The 19,335-nt window shown below is 37.8% G+C and overlaps 1 protein-coding gene across 1 annotated transcript; it reads left to right on the top strand.

The window, feature by feature from the left end:
• The first annotated feature begins 5,233 nt into the window (after positions 1-5,233).
• On the top strand, positions 5,234-14,114 carry LOC114548560 (alpha-N-acetylgalactosaminide alpha-2,6-sialyltransferase 1-like). The gene is made up of 8 exons (XM_028568544.1): positions 5,234-5,362; positions 5,649-5,811; positions 6,553-6,715; positions 11,985-12,123; positions 12,217-12,320; positions 13,280-13,363; positions 13,487-13,586; positions 13,887-14,114. Exons 1-8 carry the CDS (start codon positions 5,234-5,236, stop codon positions 14,094-14,096), a joined length of 1,092 nt encoding a protein of 363 aa, XP_028424345.1. The 3' UTR covers positions 14,097-14,114.
• Positions 14,115-19,335: the final 5,221 nt, after the last annotated feature.

Raw genomic sequence — 19,335 nt, 5'->3', positions numbered from 1 at the left:
GGCTTTTGTTGTGGATTTGCTTTACCCTGAGCTCGTCGCTCGTCTGCTACAGATCCACTCATAGCCGGCTGATTCGCGTGATTGACTGACTCACGCGGGAACTCTTGAGTCATCGACAACTCATGAGTTCTCGAGTGAATCCTTATATTCTTATATACGGTCTATGAGTGAATCATGGTCTGCGAGCTTGCAGTGTTCTCTCTCTGAGTCCGCGGGTCGGGAAGTTCCTATTCCTAACCTGTTGTCACTGAGCAATGTGAGTTGAGTATCTAATTCAGATATTAGATACAGAAAGAGTCACATATTTAAGTCCATAGCTATATCAGTCTGTGGGGCCATAACTTAGCACTGACTAAGCTTAGCATGAAGACTGGAAACAGAGGGAAACAGCTAGCCTGGCTCTGTAGACCAAAGTTACCAAATCTTCCTACTAGCACCCCTAAAACTCACCAATTAATGTGTTGTATCTCCTTTGTTGACAAAAACAAGTATAAAAACAACAATTCGCCATTTTACACCGTTTATGTGCCAGACTCTTTCTTGTCTGGGAGCAGTTGCCAGGCAACCACTGAGCATTAGGGGTGCTGGTGGGCAGATTTAGTTTAGACCATATTGTTTGGACAAAGACAGGCTAGCTGTTTCCCCATGCTTCCAGCCTTTGTGCTAAGCTAAGCCAACCAGCTGCTGGCTGTAGCTTATATTTACCAGGAAGTGGTATCTTCTCATCTAACGCTCAGTAAGAAAGCAAATAAGCCTGTTTCCCAAAATGTGGAACTATTATTTTAACAAGAGGCCATAGGTTCCCACTTTAAAAAAAATAAATCTTTGTTGATTTCCAGCTGTGTGTGGTGTAGGCCTATGTCCTGTAAGCTAAATTAATTATTGTTTGATTTAAGTTAATTATCCCACACAATTTATGTTAAGATATTAGCTAATATGTCTTGATGAAATAAATAAATAAATAAGGAAAAAAACAAAAAGTGGTATAATACTCACATAGAATGAAAGAAGAAAATGTAAACCAATGCATGGTATTTTATTATACAAGTTTGTCAGTACAGATCATAAACATATTTTAAAAAGTCAAATAATTAAAATAAAAGAGCTCTGATAATCAGACTGAATTGCCATTTTAACCAATTTTCTTTTAGTGTAATGCATTTTATATATACCGTATTGCTGTCACTCTCTGAATAGGCTTTTTTTTTTTACTTTAACTTGGTAGTCATAGCTCTAATATGTCAACAGGTGGTGCTATTTGTTTCCATATCTTTCAGGGAAATCTTAAATCTTCTAAATTTTTTTATACTGAGAGTGTTCTCATCTGTACTTAGAGTTGTCCACTTGTGACCTGATCACTCAGATTGGATGTTGCTACCAGGTCAAAATGGGGCTCAGGACACAGTGTAAGAAGTCTAAGAACATGACTCTCACAGTGCTTCCTTGCTCTTACACTAAACATGACTACAGTGCTTGCTGAAAGAAAAAAATCCTTCAAACTCTCGATCACATTTTGTCTCACTTTGTAAATTACTTTTTTTTTCATCAGGTATAAACAAATACACTTATTTGCTTTCTGGAGAATTAGGTGAGAAGATTGTGAGCGTCAGATATGATTTGATATGTGTGTATATATATATACATATATATACTGTATATATATATATATATATATATATATATATACAATATATATATGAAAAACTCATGTGGCTCTTTGTAGTTTGACTTATTTAAAGCTAACGTACTTGCACTTACTTCTTGCTGTCCGGCACTTAATTGGAAGTCGCTTTGGATAAAAGCGTCAGCTAAATGACATGTAATGTAATATGTAATATGAAGCTACAACCAGCAGCTGGCTAGCTTAGCTTAGCTTACTGAAAACAAGGGGAACATTTATATATTTTATAGTGTTAAATACATAATTTAAACATGCAATATCTGTCAAATATACAGTGGTATGCAAAAGTTTGGGCACCCCTGTACATTTTCATGATTTTCCTTTATAAATCATTGGTTGTCTGGATAAGAAATTTCAGTTAAATATATCATATAGGAGACAAACACAGTGATATTTGAGAAGTGAAATAAAGTTTATATGATTTATGGAAAGTGTGCAATAATTATTTAAACTAAATTAGGCATGTGCATAAATTTAGGCACCTTTGTCATTTTATTGATTTCAATACCTTTAGCACTAATTATTAGAACTCAAAATTGGTTTGGTAACCTCAGTGACCCTTGACCTCCATACACAGGTGAATCCAATCATGAGAAAGGGTATTTAAGGAGGCCAATTGTAAGTATTTCTCCTCTTTGCATCTTCTCTAAAGAGTGGCAACATGGGAACCTCAAAACAACTCTCAGATGACCTGAAAACAAAGATTGTTCAACATCATGGTTTAGGGCAAGGATACAGAAAACTGTCTCAGAGATTAAAGCTCTCAGTTTCAACTGTGAGGAACATTGTGAGGAAATGGAAGACCAGAGGCACAGTTCTAGTTAAGGCCCGAAGTGGCAGACCAAGAAAAATCTCAGATAAGCAGAGGCGCAGGATGGTGAGAACAGTCACAGTCAACCCACAGACCAGCTCTAGAGACCTACAACATCATCTTGCTGCAGATGGTGTCACTGTGCATCGTTCAACTATTCAGCGCACTTTACACAAGGAGATGCTACATGGACGTGTAATGCGGAAAAAGCCTGTTCTCTTCACACGCCACAAACGGTGTCGCTTGAGGAATGCTAAAGCACATTTGGACAAGCCAGCTTCATTTTGGAATAAGGTGCCGTGGACTGATGAAACTAAAATAGAGTTATTTGGGCAAAACAAGGGGCGTTATGCATGGCGGAAAATTAACACAGCATTCCAAGAAAAACACTTGCTACCTACAGTAAAATGTGGTGGTGGTTCTATCATGCTGTGGGGCTGTGTGGCCAGTGCAGGGACTGGGAATCTTGTTAAAGTTGAGGGTCGAATGGATTCCACTCAATATCGGCAGATTCTGGAGAACAATGTCCAGGAATCAGTGACAAAGTTGATGTTGCGCCGGGGCTGGATCTTTCAACAAGACAACAACCTTAAACACCGCTCAAATTCTACTAAGGCATTCATGCAGAGGAACAAGTACAACGTTTTGGAATGGCCATCTCAGTCCCCAGACCTGAATATTATTGAAAATTTGTGGTGTGATTTAAAGCGGGCCGTCCATGCTCGGAAACCATCAAACCTGACTGAACTGGAGATGTTTTGTAAAGAAGAATGGTCCAAAATACCTTCCGCCAGAATCCAGACTCTAATTGGAAGCTATAGAAAGCGTTTAGAGGCTGTTATTTATGCAAAAGGAGGATGCACAAAATATTGAGTTAATTATTCTTTTGTGGTGCCTAAATTTATGCACATGCCTTTTAGTTTAAATAATTCTTGCACACTTTCCATAAATCATATAAACTTTATTTCACTTCTCAAATAGCATTGTGTTTGTCTCCTATATGATATATTTAACTGAAATTTCTTATCCACAAAACCAATGATTTATAAAGGAAAATCATGAAAATGTACAGGGGTGCCCAAACTTTTGCATACCACTGTACACTGTATATACTGTAATATTTACCTTAGATAAACTATATATATGTAAACAACCAGTTATATTAATAATCATAATTATAATTAAAATCTTAATTTATTTCAACACCACTTGCACTTTTACATGCTGTTTCTTACTGTTTACAATCCTACTAGGGCTGTTTGTTTACATGTGTACGTACATATGTGTATGCATATGCATACATGTGTATATGTACATACACTTTTTATATACAAACTTATCTGTGATTAAATGTTTATGTTTACCTTGTTTAACTTTGTTATCCTTGTTTTTAGCCGTATTTCTGTGTATGTACAGTACTTTGAGAGCAACAACAAACCGGAGTCAAATTCCCTTTATTAAATCTGATTCTGATATTTGTCTTCCCAGGGTGCAACGTGAGCAGCCGGCAGCCATCTTCCAGCTGCTGAAAGACAACCAGGAGACGTTTGGGGAGGTGTCTGAGGGAGAAATGGAGGAGCAGCTCAGACTCTACTCCATCTAAGACGCCTCTTCATGTTTTTAGGATCATCCCTTTAAAGGCGCTCTTTTAACCTGTGAATGCTACTAAAGGACTACTCCAGTACGCCAAATATTTCAATAAACCTGTTCGACTCAAGCTGTGCAGTCTGCCAACAACCACTCTCATTTGTTTTTCATATGATGTACTTTGTTTTATTATGTTGTTATATTGCTGTACCATCCACCTGTTAGTCACATGAAGAATAAACCAAAACCGCATTTTATAGCTACCCATAAGTATATAAAAGGGATAAAGGACTTTTGTTTTGTTTTGTTTTATGTTATAATCAAATGAATAAAATATTCACTAATTTCTTACATTACTTTTTTGCACTATTGTAAGTAAACTGTAACAGGTACAAATCCTGTAAAGTTGTAAAGTTGTTTTTGCACAAGTTCCCCTCTGTTGAGTATAAAAACAGATAGTGTGTGTGTGTGTGTGTGTGTGTGTGTGTGTGTGTGTGTGTGTGTGTGTGTGTGTGTGTGTGTGTGTGTGTGTGTGTCTGTGTGTGTCTGTGTGTGTTTGTGTGTCCCTCTAATCCCTATCGGTAAACTCTGCTAGAACCCTGCCCACCAATACTGTCTGTTGACAAGGTGTCAGGTAAAGTTTTCCACCTGGGCTCAAAAAGCGAAAGCAAACACTCAGTATTACTCAGTATTAAATTGAGCAGCAAAGCCTCCTGTTCTCAGTCTCAGGGATGGCAGTCCAAACCTCCAGCTGTTTTTCTTTGCTGCTTGGGATCTCAGTTTGCATTGTACTTTTTCTTTTATCATGGGGCCAATCATCAAGCAGCATCAGGTAAGTTGCATTTAGTCTAGAAAGACTTAAGGGGAAAGAAGGGAACTTATCTATTATTAGATATTATAAATTTTTTTTCATTAATACGTTTCTAATCCTGTTAAATTGTCTTCAAAGAAATGTGTATCAGCACATTTCCAGGTATGGTTTTTCCATTTAAGTCATTTTAAAGTGTATCTACCTAATTCTTGTATGTTGCATCTATTGCTCTTTGTCAAATTTCCACATCAGCTGGATTACTTTCAAGACTCAGCCCCCTGTTGTGTTTACACATACAGCAAAAAAAGCTGATTCCACAAAAACAAAGCTAAAAACTGATCAGATGAGACGCTCTACACTTGGCGCTGGGGTTGAGACTCCCATGCCCGTCCTCTCCAAAACCTCCTTCACGAAGCTTCCTCAGTGGGATTTTGACGATGTTTATAACCAGGATGTTTCACCCAGGCAGACAGTAAGCATGCTATGACAAGATGGGACAGGAATATGATGAATGTTAACTTTGTGTGAGTGGATTATTTGCACAGCCACGTGTTTGGGTGTCTTTGGTGTGACCTCCATGGAAAAGTTGTTACTGCAGCAATTGTATTTTTAAATTTACCTTTTTAACTTTGACTTCTTGCCAATCTTATTGCCTGCTGTTTCTTCAGCTGTAAGAGATCCTTTATTAAATCACTGGTTACAAGGTGAAAATCATCTATGTTTTTTTTTTTATTTAATAATTTATCCTACATCCTCAGACATGTGCCCAGTCTCTGCGAAACTCTGAGGTTGAGAGCTTCAAGACGGCTTTCCTTCCCAACATACATTTGTTTCTACACAAAGACAGTATCAACATGAGCGAGTGGAATCGGCTTTCACATTTTAACAATCCTTTTGGTTTTATGGAGTACAAGTATGATGGTAAGTGTTTCTCAAATTTCAAATTATTCATTATCATGTGCACAACAATTACAAGAAAGTTGAAATGGAAATCTTAAGTCTCAGCTTCCCCCAACAATGCTCACTCTGTGTCTGTGTGAGACAGATGTGTGCCAAGAATGTATTTCATAATCGCTGTGTGCTCCTGTTAATCACATTCACACAAACACATGTATTTTTTTGGCTTTTTAGGGGCAGCTGAACAAGCTGAAACCACATCTGACATTATCCCCTCAAAATGTTGTTAAAGCTACATTGTTTTCACACAGGACACGAACAGCGGTCTCCTGGGAGAAGTCCTGTGTTTCTTTGACCCATCCCATGTGGATTTGGATTAAAAAGCAGTTAGTAGTAGTCAGATAGTATTTGTGACATGTTGAAAACAGACATAATACAGGACAAAATATGTTTCCCCTTAAAACGAGAAAACAGTTTAGTGGTATGGGAACGTAATTTATAGGAGACAGGACTACAGAGGAACATTAGTAGTCTGGAGTCATGTTTGTAGACACCTGAAGAATTTCAGTCCAATTTTCACTCGTCATATAATACATTGTTATACAAAAATATGACTTAAAGCTACTTCAAATATAACACAATTGCAACCACCTAGAAATTAGCAATATGCTTGTGAGATTTGACTGCAGAAACTGTTTTGCATTTAAAAAGACATTATGTATTTGATATGTTTTTTGTTGTTGATTTTTGTACTTGTTTTTGCAGAAGTGATGGCTTCAGTAAAGTTGATCCCAAAGCCAAAAGAGCCACTGCTCCTTCCAAAACCAGGTGGTGACGGGTGTGTGCGCTGTGCTGTGGTGGGCAATGCGGGGATCCTCAATGGCTCTAAAATGGGGAAAGAGATTGATGCTCATGATTACGTTTTTCGGTAAGAGAAACATTAATTTAGTTTAGAGCCAAATGGTGGGCAACAGGGTTTCAAGGCAAGGCAAGGCAAAGCAAGGCAAGGCAATTTTATTTGTATAGCACATTTCAGCAGCGGTGCAATTCAAAGCAATTTGACAGATAATTCATGGAAGATCATACATCCCTGTGTCAGTTTTGTCTCTTCTTTACATCTGTAAGCAGCACTAAATCATTACCTATATTTGCCAAGGCAATATTAAATTCTGGTAGGGATCCCGTGATTTGTGCATGGTGAGATGCCAATAAAAAAAGCAAGCAAATATTTAAAACTGTTTGCTTTATTGGTCAGTGTACTTATTATGGGAGTGCACTGAGCCACTACAGCAGTAGTTTGTTTACATACTTTGGATGACTAAAACGAACCACTCTCAAAGGAGTATAGGCGATCAGTCAGGGATGTCAAAAGTGGATTTCAAGATCATGGTTGTCAGCTTTAAGTTTGCTTAGCTTGCTTAGCAACAAGGAACCAGGATGTTGCTTTCCTTTACTCCTGTTCTAAAGAGCTTATAACATCAAGTGAACAAAGACATCTTTAATGAAAGCCAGTTCTACCCACCCAGATGCTTTCAACACACGTCATAATACAAAGTACCTAGCTCCCACTACTACAGTCCTTTGTACTTTTTAAAATAGTTTTACTTGTTTTAATCAAACTGCTCAACTAATCACCAGAGCAAGACTTTAACCTCAAGCTTAAATTGATAAAGATTATAACAATTTAATGTCAATATACAAAATGATTTATCCACAAGCCAATACTGTACTGTAGGCTTATTTGGCAACATTTACAACCTTGAGTCTAGTGATAGATCCTTCTCAAGCTTCTTTCAAGCTCTGGTAATGTGAGTAAACAGCATGTTTGGGTTGATTGAGGTAAAAGCTACTCTAGGATATTGTTTTAAATAATTTCTGTATTTGCTTTATGTTTGTGGCTGAAAACATCCTACCAGTCTGCACTAGGATTTTGTATTATGTTTTATTTATTTTACGCTCTACATTTAAAAGTCCTGTAGACTTTATTATCAAACTTATAAAAACAATTAGGATATTGGATATTATTTGTAGCCACATTGCCCAGTTCTATAGTTTGACATTTTGAGGATTATGCTTTTTCACTTTCTTGCAGGGAGATGGGGTAATTAATGCCACTCTTATGTTTGTACGCTAAGAATGAAGCTACCGCCAGCAGCTGCTTACCTTAGCTTAGCATAAAGACTAGAAACAGGGTCCAAAGTTTACAAAATCCAAGCATCTCTAAAGCTAACTAAGTAACATTGTATCTTGTTTGTTTAATCTGTACAGAAACTCTTTATGAGAAAAAAGTGTAAAATCCACACGTTAACTCTCTGTCAATGTGAGGTTCAACAAGAAAGTTAAAACCATGTATGTGTACAGGTTTTGCTGAGTGTTTTGGTCTGGATGGAGAAAATGCAGTGAAATTGCCCTTTTGTCAGTTTATCATTATGTAAAAAATAAAGGTTTCACACATTTTAGAGCAGCATTAAGGCATTGACTACAATGTCTAACACCTTTTTACCACTATAGGTGGTGCAAAAACTGAGAATTGGCCGCTTAAATTGTTATTTAAGTTTCCCTTAAGTTTCCCTTTAACCTTGGCAGAAGATATGAATAATAACTTCAGCGTCATAACTAACCATTTGATTAGGACTATTTCTTTGTACTTGTTAGTGCAACAAAGTGAATTCAACCTGCAAAACACATGGCCAGGAAAGAAAGATAAATTCCAGTTAAAAAGAGACATCATCGGCCCTTTGAAGGTATTAAAATGTTTTTGTATATGATTGCAGAAGGCTATACGGAGACGTAATACACCTATAATCAAACATGTATTGTTGCAACACTGGATTGAGTGTGTAGAATATTAATAAATCCTTTTAGTGGGGTCAGCACCGTCAGACCTACAGAAATCACTGTCACCACTGCTCGCAACAGTAGCAAGAATCTCATCAGAACATAATGGCAGATGTTTAGCCAATGAACTTAAACGTTTATTTATTTATTTTAGATTTTTGTGTGGAATTTTAGGCCTTAAGTTTTGTCAGGACAGCTTAGACATGAAAGGGAAGAGAGAGGGGGAATGACATGGAGCCCAGTATGACCTTTTGCTGCTTGACAGAGCAAGATACATGAAACAAACTGAGCCGTATTGGGTCAGATTGTCTGTACATCATAAGTGACTGGACAAACGACCCAACGGAATGGCCAGAGGTGTCGTTTCCCAATATTTTTTGTTAACGTTAGCTACCTGATTGAGTCTCCAGATAAGAGACAGCTAACGTTAACTGTTAGCTAATCTTAAATGATTCCATCTTATCAGTAACGTTATCCCAGGGTCATCATCTATTGTTGGCCCACGTTCATTAAAGCTATGATATTAAAGACTATGTCTTAGCATGTTAAATGAATACATTCCATGTAACTGTTACAGTTTCGACTGTAGCAGCGATGTTAGTAGCATTAACACCAGCTCGGTCTGTTTATTTGGCAGTATATAAAACCTAAGATCAGGATTTTTTAACTTATTAGAGGTGCAGAACGCCACACAGCAACTTTTCGGCATTGTACCAAACAAAAAAACAATCGTAAATATGACAGAGTAAAGATTAACCACTAAAAAGTGGGAAGTTTTCTTTTGGTTCCCCGAATGTTTTTTTTTAAAGGTAGGATAACATTCTATAAAAACATTCTAAAAATGTTTGGTGATAACAAAGAGTATAGAAGTACCAAGAGGCGAAACTCTATAGAACGTTGTGTTGCATTCCGTCCAAGATGGCGGAGCTGCACTCTTTAGAAGAAGAGTCGGTACTTCAATACTCTTTGGTGATAACATTCTTAAAATGTTTAGTATTTAATTTAAATGTTAGAAAATTAAGCCCTAACATTCTTTAAATGTTTTCAGTTTCCCGAATGTTATTTAAGAATACGATATGCTTTAAAATCATTAATCAAATGCTTTGTGGTAACATTTAGTTCAAATATATTAACATTATTAGAACGTTATGTCACAACCTTTCTGTAACTGTTCGACACTAAATTCCTGGGCAACAATGGTCACTAGGATGACGTAGATAATTTACTAACTACTGGACTATTAACAAACAAAAAGTTTGATGTTCAAAAGTTTTCATATTAGCTTTCATATCTGCTATTTAAAGAGTTGTTCATCTCCTCTGTTTTGTTGACATTGAGGATGAGAAAATGTTTGTCGCACCACTGGACAAAGTTCTGGATCTCAGTTTTAAACACATCTGTATCTGATGTGTGAGTTAAGACCCAGGATCATAGGCGTCGATTTTGGTGGGGACGGTGGGTATGCATACCTATCAGATTTTGTCATGAGTCATTTTGTACCCACCACTTTTTTTGAAAACCTCGAGCTCAATTTAGTTAAAAAAAACAATAAAGTTCATAACACTTATAATTCTTGAGCAACAGATGCCAACAAAGCCACAAAAATCTCTATCCCCACAGGGCAGGCACAGACACAGCCGTTCTGCTGCTGCGCTGGCTACACGCTTCTCTGTTCACAACACTGCCTGTCTAATGCTTTTTGAAAACTTAAGGCTTTCTTCATCATAAAATGTGTCACAATCACATTTTTTTTGTATACATTTTTATTAATTTACATTAGTAAACTACAGACAGCGTCTTTCAAAACATGACCTGCGCGAAAGAGAAGAAAAAAATGAATGCGTCATTGTACCCAGCACTTCTGAAAATGCACTTCCGAATGCGTCTCTGTCCCCAGCACATTTCAAACCAAACTGATGCCCATGCCCAGGATGGCTAGTCTGGCTGATACCAGACCCTTCTCAGTTGTAACTGAGAGTGGGTCTGGGCAAGGTTCATTCGGAGCTCAATTCCAGAGGGGCGTCACCAACGGACGCCGCTCAAATGCCTCTGGGCGCAATTGGATAGTCCTTCAACCAATCAGACCAACGATCCGGGTGACGTAGCAGCTACAGCGGCATCAACGGGTTGCTGCGCTTCGGTGGCCGTTATGTTGAATGTAAACAAAAAGCTGCTTGCCTTCGCTGTGCTATCGCCTCGATTTGGACAAATTGGAAATGGGCTTGAATGGGCTCTTGGCCAGACTGACTTGCAGAGCAAATCTAAAATTTTCCGGAAGTTCGTCAGGGTTTTCCCAGGCTCCAGGATGGCTGTATCATCGGAAAAATTGTTAGTAGTGCTGCATACATTCATTAGTGTACAGGGTGAACAGGGACGAGTGATACGATCTAGTGATTAAGGCGTTGACATTCATCACAAGTGTATTCAGGAGAACAGTATTCAAGAGGCTGTAGGGTGTTAAAGGCTAAACTGAAATCTACAAACAACCAGTGTTGTAGTTGAGACCACCTAAACTGAGACCAAGTCATCACCAAGACCAGAGTGTATCGAGACCGAGACAAGACCAAGACTTTGAAGGGTTGAGACTGAGTCAAGACCAAGACCAGATTTGTGACAGCTAGAGCTTTTTGTGTGTAAAGGGGAGAGGGGGGTTTCCAGTAACAAATTTCAAATTAGATATGAGTCAAGTTATTGCTTGCATTTGCAAGTTTTAACACATAGGGCAAAATCAGACAATGCACAGGCTATTTAGCGAAATCCCTGCAGTTGTGGTCTTGGCTGGTTTTAAAATAAAATCCTGAGTCCTCTTCATCCGAGACCGAGACAAGACAAACTAAAAATGCAGTCAGTCTTAACTTGAGTACTACAACACTGCAAACAATCGTCTAGCATAGCGTTTTGTCATAGGTGCACTATAGTGTTAATAGCATCATCAGTGCCTCTCTGGTTTGTGTATGTGAACTGGAAGGGATCTAGCTGTGGGCCTACATCCAGCAGTAGTTGCTCACCATGAGCTTCTCCATACACTTAATCACAACAGAGGTTGTAAATCATTATTCTCCTGTGGACAGGGTTTCTTAGGGACAGGTGTGATGATTGCCTTTTTCCATTGGGTTGGAATGATGTGGGAATCTAGGGACCTCTGGAAAATGGGGTACCAGGCAGGTGCCAATTCAACTCAATTCAATTCAATTTTATTTCAGTATCAAATCATAACAAGAGTTATCTCGAGACACTTTACAGATTCATCTGCACATGTTTTTAATAGAAAAGCTTTGTTGTCATTGATTTGCTTTTGTTTAATTGTTTAATTTAATTTACAAAGGCCACTCTCACATTTGGATCTGTATGTGTGGCAGGATGAATGGTGCAATCACCAAAGGTTACGAGGAAGACGTCGGAAACAGAACATCAGTGTACATTCACACGGCCCACTCCATCACATCTGCGCTGTATTTCTTCAAGACGTTTGGATATACTACTGTCCCTCATGATGAGGTACTCAAACTTGTATGTTATGTGTAATATCATATCATAATGGTTTATACCCCACACATACACACTTATCTGTCATCCTCTTCTTTTTGACAGGGTATAAAATACGTGATGGTTCCTGAGGGTATGAGGGATTTCAATTGGCTCGAGGGTCTTCTCAAAGGAGAAAGAATCGCTGCTGGCCCATATAAAAACATAAGGTGAATATCAACTCTTATCACGACAACTTAGACGAGGGTAACATTCACACACAAACACAAAAACACAGTATATCCAGTGCTGGAACATATTGGACTGGGCTTGAAGATGTGTCGCCAGGTCACCATGTTGATGGAAAGAGTCTCATATCTGAGGCAGGTAAACATTTATAACATTTAAAGTAATTTTTCTCACAAGTTCCTAAATTAGTGAAAGAAGGCAATCAGGCATCAGTTAGTACATTTTATGGAGGTAACAAGTCATGTTAAACACTCACAATATACACTATACACTATACGTGCTCTGCAGCGCCACGTTACATCCCGCAACGCCCTGCTGTGATGTTCCTATGCACAGAGTAGTCAGGATCCGGTATAGGAGACTGCACTACTCAGTATGACACGATGTGCCCTGCTATGACATGAACTTCCACGATAACCTTCGAAGTCACTTTGACTTCTAATGTGACTGTTATCACCACTGTTCATCACACCCCCAACTGGCCCTGTCAGACACCGCCTACCAAGAGTCTGGGTCTGCCGAGGTTTCTTCCTAAAAGGGAGTTTTTTCTTGCCACTGTCGCAATAGCCACTGCTAATGCTTGCTCTTGAGGGAATTACTGTAATTGTTGGGGTTTTGAAATTTATAGAGTGTGGTCTAGACCTACTCTATCTGTAAAGTGTCTCGAGATAACTTTTGTTATGATTTGATACTATAAATAAAATTGAATTGAATTGAATTGAATATACGCTCCATTGTGGCTCAGGCAGAAAGTCACCAAACTCCCTTTCAAAAATAGGGCAATTTAATCTAAAGCAAAACTCATTACCAAGAGCAAAATGTAACTTGAGGTGCCTTCCTGCTCCAATTTTGCCTCAGTTTCCAGCAGAGAGAATTAACTGCATTGTAGAGACAAGAACGCTAGCTTTGCATCATTCCGTCATGTGTTTTAACCCTGTAGGCCATGGACGTACTATGCTGGGCAGTACAATGACACCCGCTTCTATGTTCTGCACCAGGACTTCCTCAGATACATTCGAAACAGGTCAGCCTCTGCTCACAATCATACCAAAATATTTTACTTTTAATGGTTTATAATTACAATGATAACTTTATTTGTAGAATGATTTTTAATGTATGTTCACTTGACACTGTTCATTGCCCACAGGTTCTTAATGTCTCCTAATCTAAATGCTTCATACTGGGCATTAGTCAGACCAAGCAATGGGGCATTCACTCTCTTCCTGGCTCTGCATACCTGCGACACTGTAAGTTATTAAACATGTCCACATTCCATCTATAGCTACTGTTAGTGATTTCTATCTGCTGATTGGCATATTACATTTGGACAGAGCCAAACAAGTTTTGTCCCTCGTTTCCAGTATTTATGCTAAGCTAAGCTAACCATATGCTGGCTGTAGCTTCCAATTTTCCAGACAGACAAGAGAGTAGTATCGATCTTCTCATTCAACTCTTGGCAAGAATATGAGTGAGCATATTTCTCAAACTGTCAAATTGTTCTTTTAACAAATAATTTAGTCCCTGTTCTCTGTTTTTGTTGTTCTCAGGTGAATGCATATGGATTCATGACTGAGGACTACATGAAATACTCAACTTATTACTTTGAGAAAAATATTAAAACCCCTGTCATTCTCTACGCCAACCATGACTATATCCTGGAGAAAAACATGTGGAAAAAACTGCATGACAGCAAAATAATTAAGCTTTATCAAAGAACAGAGTTAGAAACAGGGACGAAAAAGCCAAAACAACACTGATACACTGAGAATGGAAGGAATGGCATCAAGAATGTAGTGATTTTGTTTTAAATTCGTATTATTTACCTCAGTAATTCCAGGTACTTTATACTTCACTGCAGTTCAGAAGGAAATATTGCACTGTTTACCTCACTATCGTTATACTCACTTATTGTGATTTAAGTAAAATAATCAGCTTTTAAAATATGCATTGTTACAGATTAAACTATGAAACAAGATATGAAGTAGTTCAAACTAACCCTATCTCGACTATCTACATCATTTAAATGTTGCTTACATGTTAATGACACATTCACACACACACACACACACACACACACACACACACACACACACACACACGTGCACACACGCGCACACGAATGCACGATTTTTATATATATAAAATCAAGTCATATTTTTATTGTACCTCAGGTAAATTTTAAAATCTGACAATATTTCAATACTTTGACTGAAGTGAGATTTAAAATGTGACATAATGTCACAATGATTACAGTTTTTTTACAATCACTTTGCTACTAATTTCAGAACCTTGACGTCATTTTTCAAAACTCTAGACACAAAACTCAAAACGGTCATCACTTGTAACACAGGCTGTCCAATGTTCAAAACATTGCATTGTGCATTCATACCTTTAAATATTTACCTTTAGTCTTGCACAATCATTGGTTCAAAAAACTAATTTATTGTGAAATACCATTGAAACGTTACTTTAGATCACCCACACACAAGCTACCGATAATTTCACTGTCATCGTTCGTACAATCATTACAGTTTTTTACAATCACTTTGGCACTAATTTCAGAACCTTGACGTTATTTTTCAAAACTCTAGACACAAAACTCACAACCAATGATCAAAAAACACTTTTTTCAATTGCTTGGATACAATACACATAAACCTAAGATCATTTGTTCATTTAACAAAGATCACCTGTTCAATATGACACAACTTAACATCAAAGTACTACTATTTCAAAAAGCAATTCACACATTACATTTCAGATGATTGTCTATTCATTCCATTACAATCATCTAACTATCAATTGATACAACTGCTCAAAATGATAAGTAACTGTTGCATTACTCTTAGTTGTATGGAAAAAGACAAACAATATTCCATGTTTAGATCATGAAAGTTTCAAAATAACGAGATTCATTGTCACCAATTAGCGTGGAGCATGAACCAATTAGACTACATGATCTATGGATGTAATATTTCATCATCATTCTTTACTGTAATGTATTACTGTTTATCAGACACTGTTTCTATGGTCCCATGTACCACCTTTGAGACTATTTACAATATTGACAGTCTGCACTGTATCGATGCTTTTTACTGTAAAGTACAAGCAAGTTGAGGAACACTGCATTTGATGTTTTACAGTACTGTCTTTTCTTTTCTATTTTGTAGCTAATTATTTTGCTTTGATTCAAATAAACCTATGTTGTGATCGTCCTGTATTGTTTTTCATCAATACATTTCAGGTTTTGTTCAATGATTTCACTGTCTGTAGTATTCTCTCTACTACTTCAGTACTTTTACAGGGATGTATTTACATCTAGTACCATAATGAAACATGTATCACCTATTTTGTACTACAATATTTAATGATTGTATGAACAATGACACAGTGAAACTATGGGTAGCTTGTGTGTGGGTGATCTAAAGTAATGTTTCAATGGTATTTCACCATAAATTTGTTTTTTGAACCAATGGTTGTGCATGTGCAATATTTATTTAAAGATATGAATGCACAATGCAATGTTTTGAACATTGGATAGCCTGTGTTACAAGTGATGATCGTTTTGAGTTTTGTGTCTAGAGTTTTGAAAAATGACGTCAAGGTTCTGAAATTAGCGCCAAAGTGAGTACAAAATAGATGAGACATGTTTAATTAGGGTACTCCATGTAAATACATCCCTGTAAAAGTACTGCAGTAGTAGAGAGAATACTACAGACACAGTGTAATCATTGAACAAAATCTGTACAACAACAACAATACAGTACAATCACAACATAGGTTTATTTGAATCAAAGCAAAATAATTAGCTAGGAAATAGAAAAGAAAAGACTGTAGTACTGTTACTGTAAACATCAAATGCAGTGTTCCTCAACAGTGTTGGTCATCTTACTTTAAAAAAGTAATTAGTTACAGTTACAAATTACTTCTCCCAAAAAGTAATTGAGTTAGTAACTCAGTTACCACATTGTAAAAGTAATTAATTACTCAGCAAAGTAACTGTGACGTTATTTTTTATGTTCTATAATGCTATTATGTTTTATAACATCTTTAATGTCAAAGATGTTGCTGACCCGAAAAATCGAGCATTGCTTGTTTTAACAGAGGGGCTCCGTCTCCTTCGCTGGAGCTCCCGCTAGCTGCATTTGGGCTCGGGGTTGGGTTAGCAGCAGCAACAAGTGTCGTATCTTTTTTCCTGGGCATAGCGTGCACGTTACATAAACATTCTTGCCTTTAATTTCAAAAAGGGAGAAGTAGTGCCGGTACTTCCAGTTTGAGAACGCTACCTTTGAATTTCCCTGGCTCGTCGCCATTGTCGCTCTCTTGTGTTTAGTGGTAGTCAGAGCGAGCAGTGAGACAGCGTGAGCAGGGCATCCGCCCACCCAGCCAATCATCATCGCATTTGCAACGGTGTCATCATCCGCCCCCTCCCCTGCTCTATCCAGGCAGCTGGTGTGTAGCTATGGAAGCCAAAGCCTGACACCTCGCGCTTCATTCAACCAAGTAACGCGCCACTTTACATTCTCAGTAACGATAACGGCGTTGCAACTAGTGATGGTCAAATGAAGCTTCGCGAACCAGTGTCTTTACTCTCTGTGCTCACTAGATGGCGCTCTCGGTTCAAAAAAGGGTTTGAAAACCCATTGAATTGCCATTCATTTCACCTTTTTCTTTGAACAGAGCGCGCCATCTAGTGAGCTCAGAAAGTAAGGACTCTGGTTCGCGAAGCTTCATTTGACCATCACTAGTTGCAACGATGGTAAAAGTAATTACAGTAATTAGATTACTCCGTTACTGAAAAAATAACGCCATTAGTAACGCCGTTATAAAGTTAGTTTCCAGCGGGCTGCTCTGGTCCGGGACTGGTTCACCAACCACAATACTCTAACCTCACAGTTTTTCTGCAGAGGTATAATGATTAGGAAATTAGGTTGGAGCTGCACAAAGACAGAAATAAATACAGATATATAGAGAAAGTAAAACATAAAAAAAAAATATTTACAAAATAAATTAAAAGTATGACCAAAGAGCTGCTCATTTCAAGCTTCAGGTGCTGTTGTTGCTCCATGTGTGTAGAAGATTTAATCGGGCTTCTACATCCACGGCAGCAGCTGACACATCATCTTCCTCTGCCCCGTTGGACCTTAAAGCCTACCTTCATATTGTCAAAACACAAACAAAGACTAAATAACAACAATTTTTTATTTTAAACTGAACGCTTTAACATTTGAACTTTGAATTTGTTCTGATACATTTTGGCTGATTTTCAGACTTTTCAGTGACCTTTAGAAGAGCTTGTGGGTGGATTTTGTTTGGACAAAGCCAGGCTAGCTGTTTCCCCCTGCTTCCAGTCTTTGTGCTAAGCTAAGCTAAGCTAAGCAGCTGTTGGCTGTAGCTTCATATTTACCAGGAAGTGGTATCTTCTCATCTAACGCTCAGTAAGAAAGCGAATAAGCCTATTTCCCAAAATGTTGAACTAATATTATTTTAATACGAGGCCATAGGTTCCCACTTTTTAAAAATAAATCTTTGTTGATTTCCAGCTGTGTGTGGTTTGTGTCCTGTAAGCTTACAGTAATTCATTATTGTTTGATATAAGTTAATAATCACACACATTTTCTGTCAAGATATTTGTTTTTGATGTTAAAAATGTTGTTCTGTTGTTTGAATGGTTTTAACCACAAACAGACCCACATCAACAAAGAAATGCATATAAAATGAAATTGCTCTGCATTGTAAGAGCACTGTCTCATCTCATCATCTCAACATTACATCCCATCCATTGTTGTTAGCATCTGAACAGATGTTGCATACTCTACCTTTGTAGTCACTGCTCTAATAAGTCAGGTCAGCAGGTGGTGCTATTTATTTAAAAACTTCAAGATATTCATAATAACATAAAACTAGTCGTTCTTATGGATTATGATTTAATCCCCTGGGGTATACGGCATCAAGCATGTTTAATGTCATATTTCTATGTCATATGCAATATCTCCAGATCAAAAGAGTGTAGAGACTTTGCTTTTTGTTTAGAGGCGGATACGCTATAGCTAAAACCATCTGCCTCTGCATATGATACAGAGAAAATGTAAGTACATAATTTTCACAGAATCATTTTCACTTTCACTGAATCAAGGAAAATGCTAATGGTTGGCAATGACAAAGCCGAACACACACAGTTGCATTTGCATCTGGATTGAACACAAGTTAAGGGATGGTTACAGTTATTACATATCACCCTGAAGGGGACAATAATGTTTGTGCTAAATTCCATGGCAATCCATGCAATACTTGTTGAGGTATTTCACTCAAAACCACAAATGTTGTGGTTTTGAGCTCAGCTTTTACCACACTGTAGCCTAAAATATCAGTTGTTGTTCAACTAGATGCACAAACCAAAGACAGAAAAGCCTATACTCAGTCTGCTCCCTGACACTTCCCTCTGCCCTGCCGGTCCTGTATTGTACACAACATATATTGCTAATGTTATGTAACTAAACATCGCTAAATAAGTTCACAGCTCCGGCAGGGACGTTAGCTGTTTATAAAGTTGAAGTAGACAAATTACCAACTAACTTAGCTATTGTTAAGAATTATCTAAATGACGTGGTTGTTCTGATTTCTGGAGGAAGGAGGAGAGGCTGGGGGAATTGAAAGTTAACTAAAAGGTTTAATAAAACAACACGGTGAAAACGACAGTCAAAACACAAATGTTACACTGTAGCTGACAGCGGACTGATCTCATGCTCTCCTTGCGGAGTCACATAAAAACAGTCATGTGACATGACAAACAAATACACTGTAAACAGCGGACTCCAACTGCTTCCCTTGCGGGGTCACAGATTGAAGTCCTGAATCTTACTCAGGATCAGAATTATATCCCTTGGAATTGTGGGTGTTACCCTGAATGGAAACTGTCCCAGGTTAAAGACACACCTCTGATTTCAGGTTTACTCCAGGTCACAGACAGAGGTCGTTTCACATGGTAGTGCCGAT

This window comes from Perca flavescens, chromosome 21 (assembly GCF_004354835.1).
Source record: "Perca flavescens isolate YP-PL-M2 chromosome 21, PFLA_1.0, whole genome shotgun sequence".
Taxonomy (NCBI): domain Eukaryota; kingdom Metazoa; phylum Chordata; class Actinopteri; order Perciformes; family Percidae; genus Perca; species Perca flavescens.
Note: the sequence above shows the minus strand (reverse complement) of the source record. Positions and strands in the feature narration are given on the sequence as shown.

Excerpts from the sequence above, each read along its gene's own strand:
- LOC114548560 (XM_028568544.1), top strand. The coding sequence starts at position 5,234 with ATGAGACGCTCTACACTTGGCGCTGGGGTTGAGACTCCCATGCCCGTC. Across the intron at positions 12,321-13,279 it reads GGCCCATATAAAAACATAAG|GCCATGGACGTACTATGCTG; the intron begins GTGAATATCAAC and ends TTAACCCTGTAG. Across the intron at positions 13,364-13,486 it reads CTCAGATACATTCGAAACAG|GTTCTTAATGTCTCCTAATC; the intron begins GTCAGCCTCTGC and ends CATTGCCCACAG.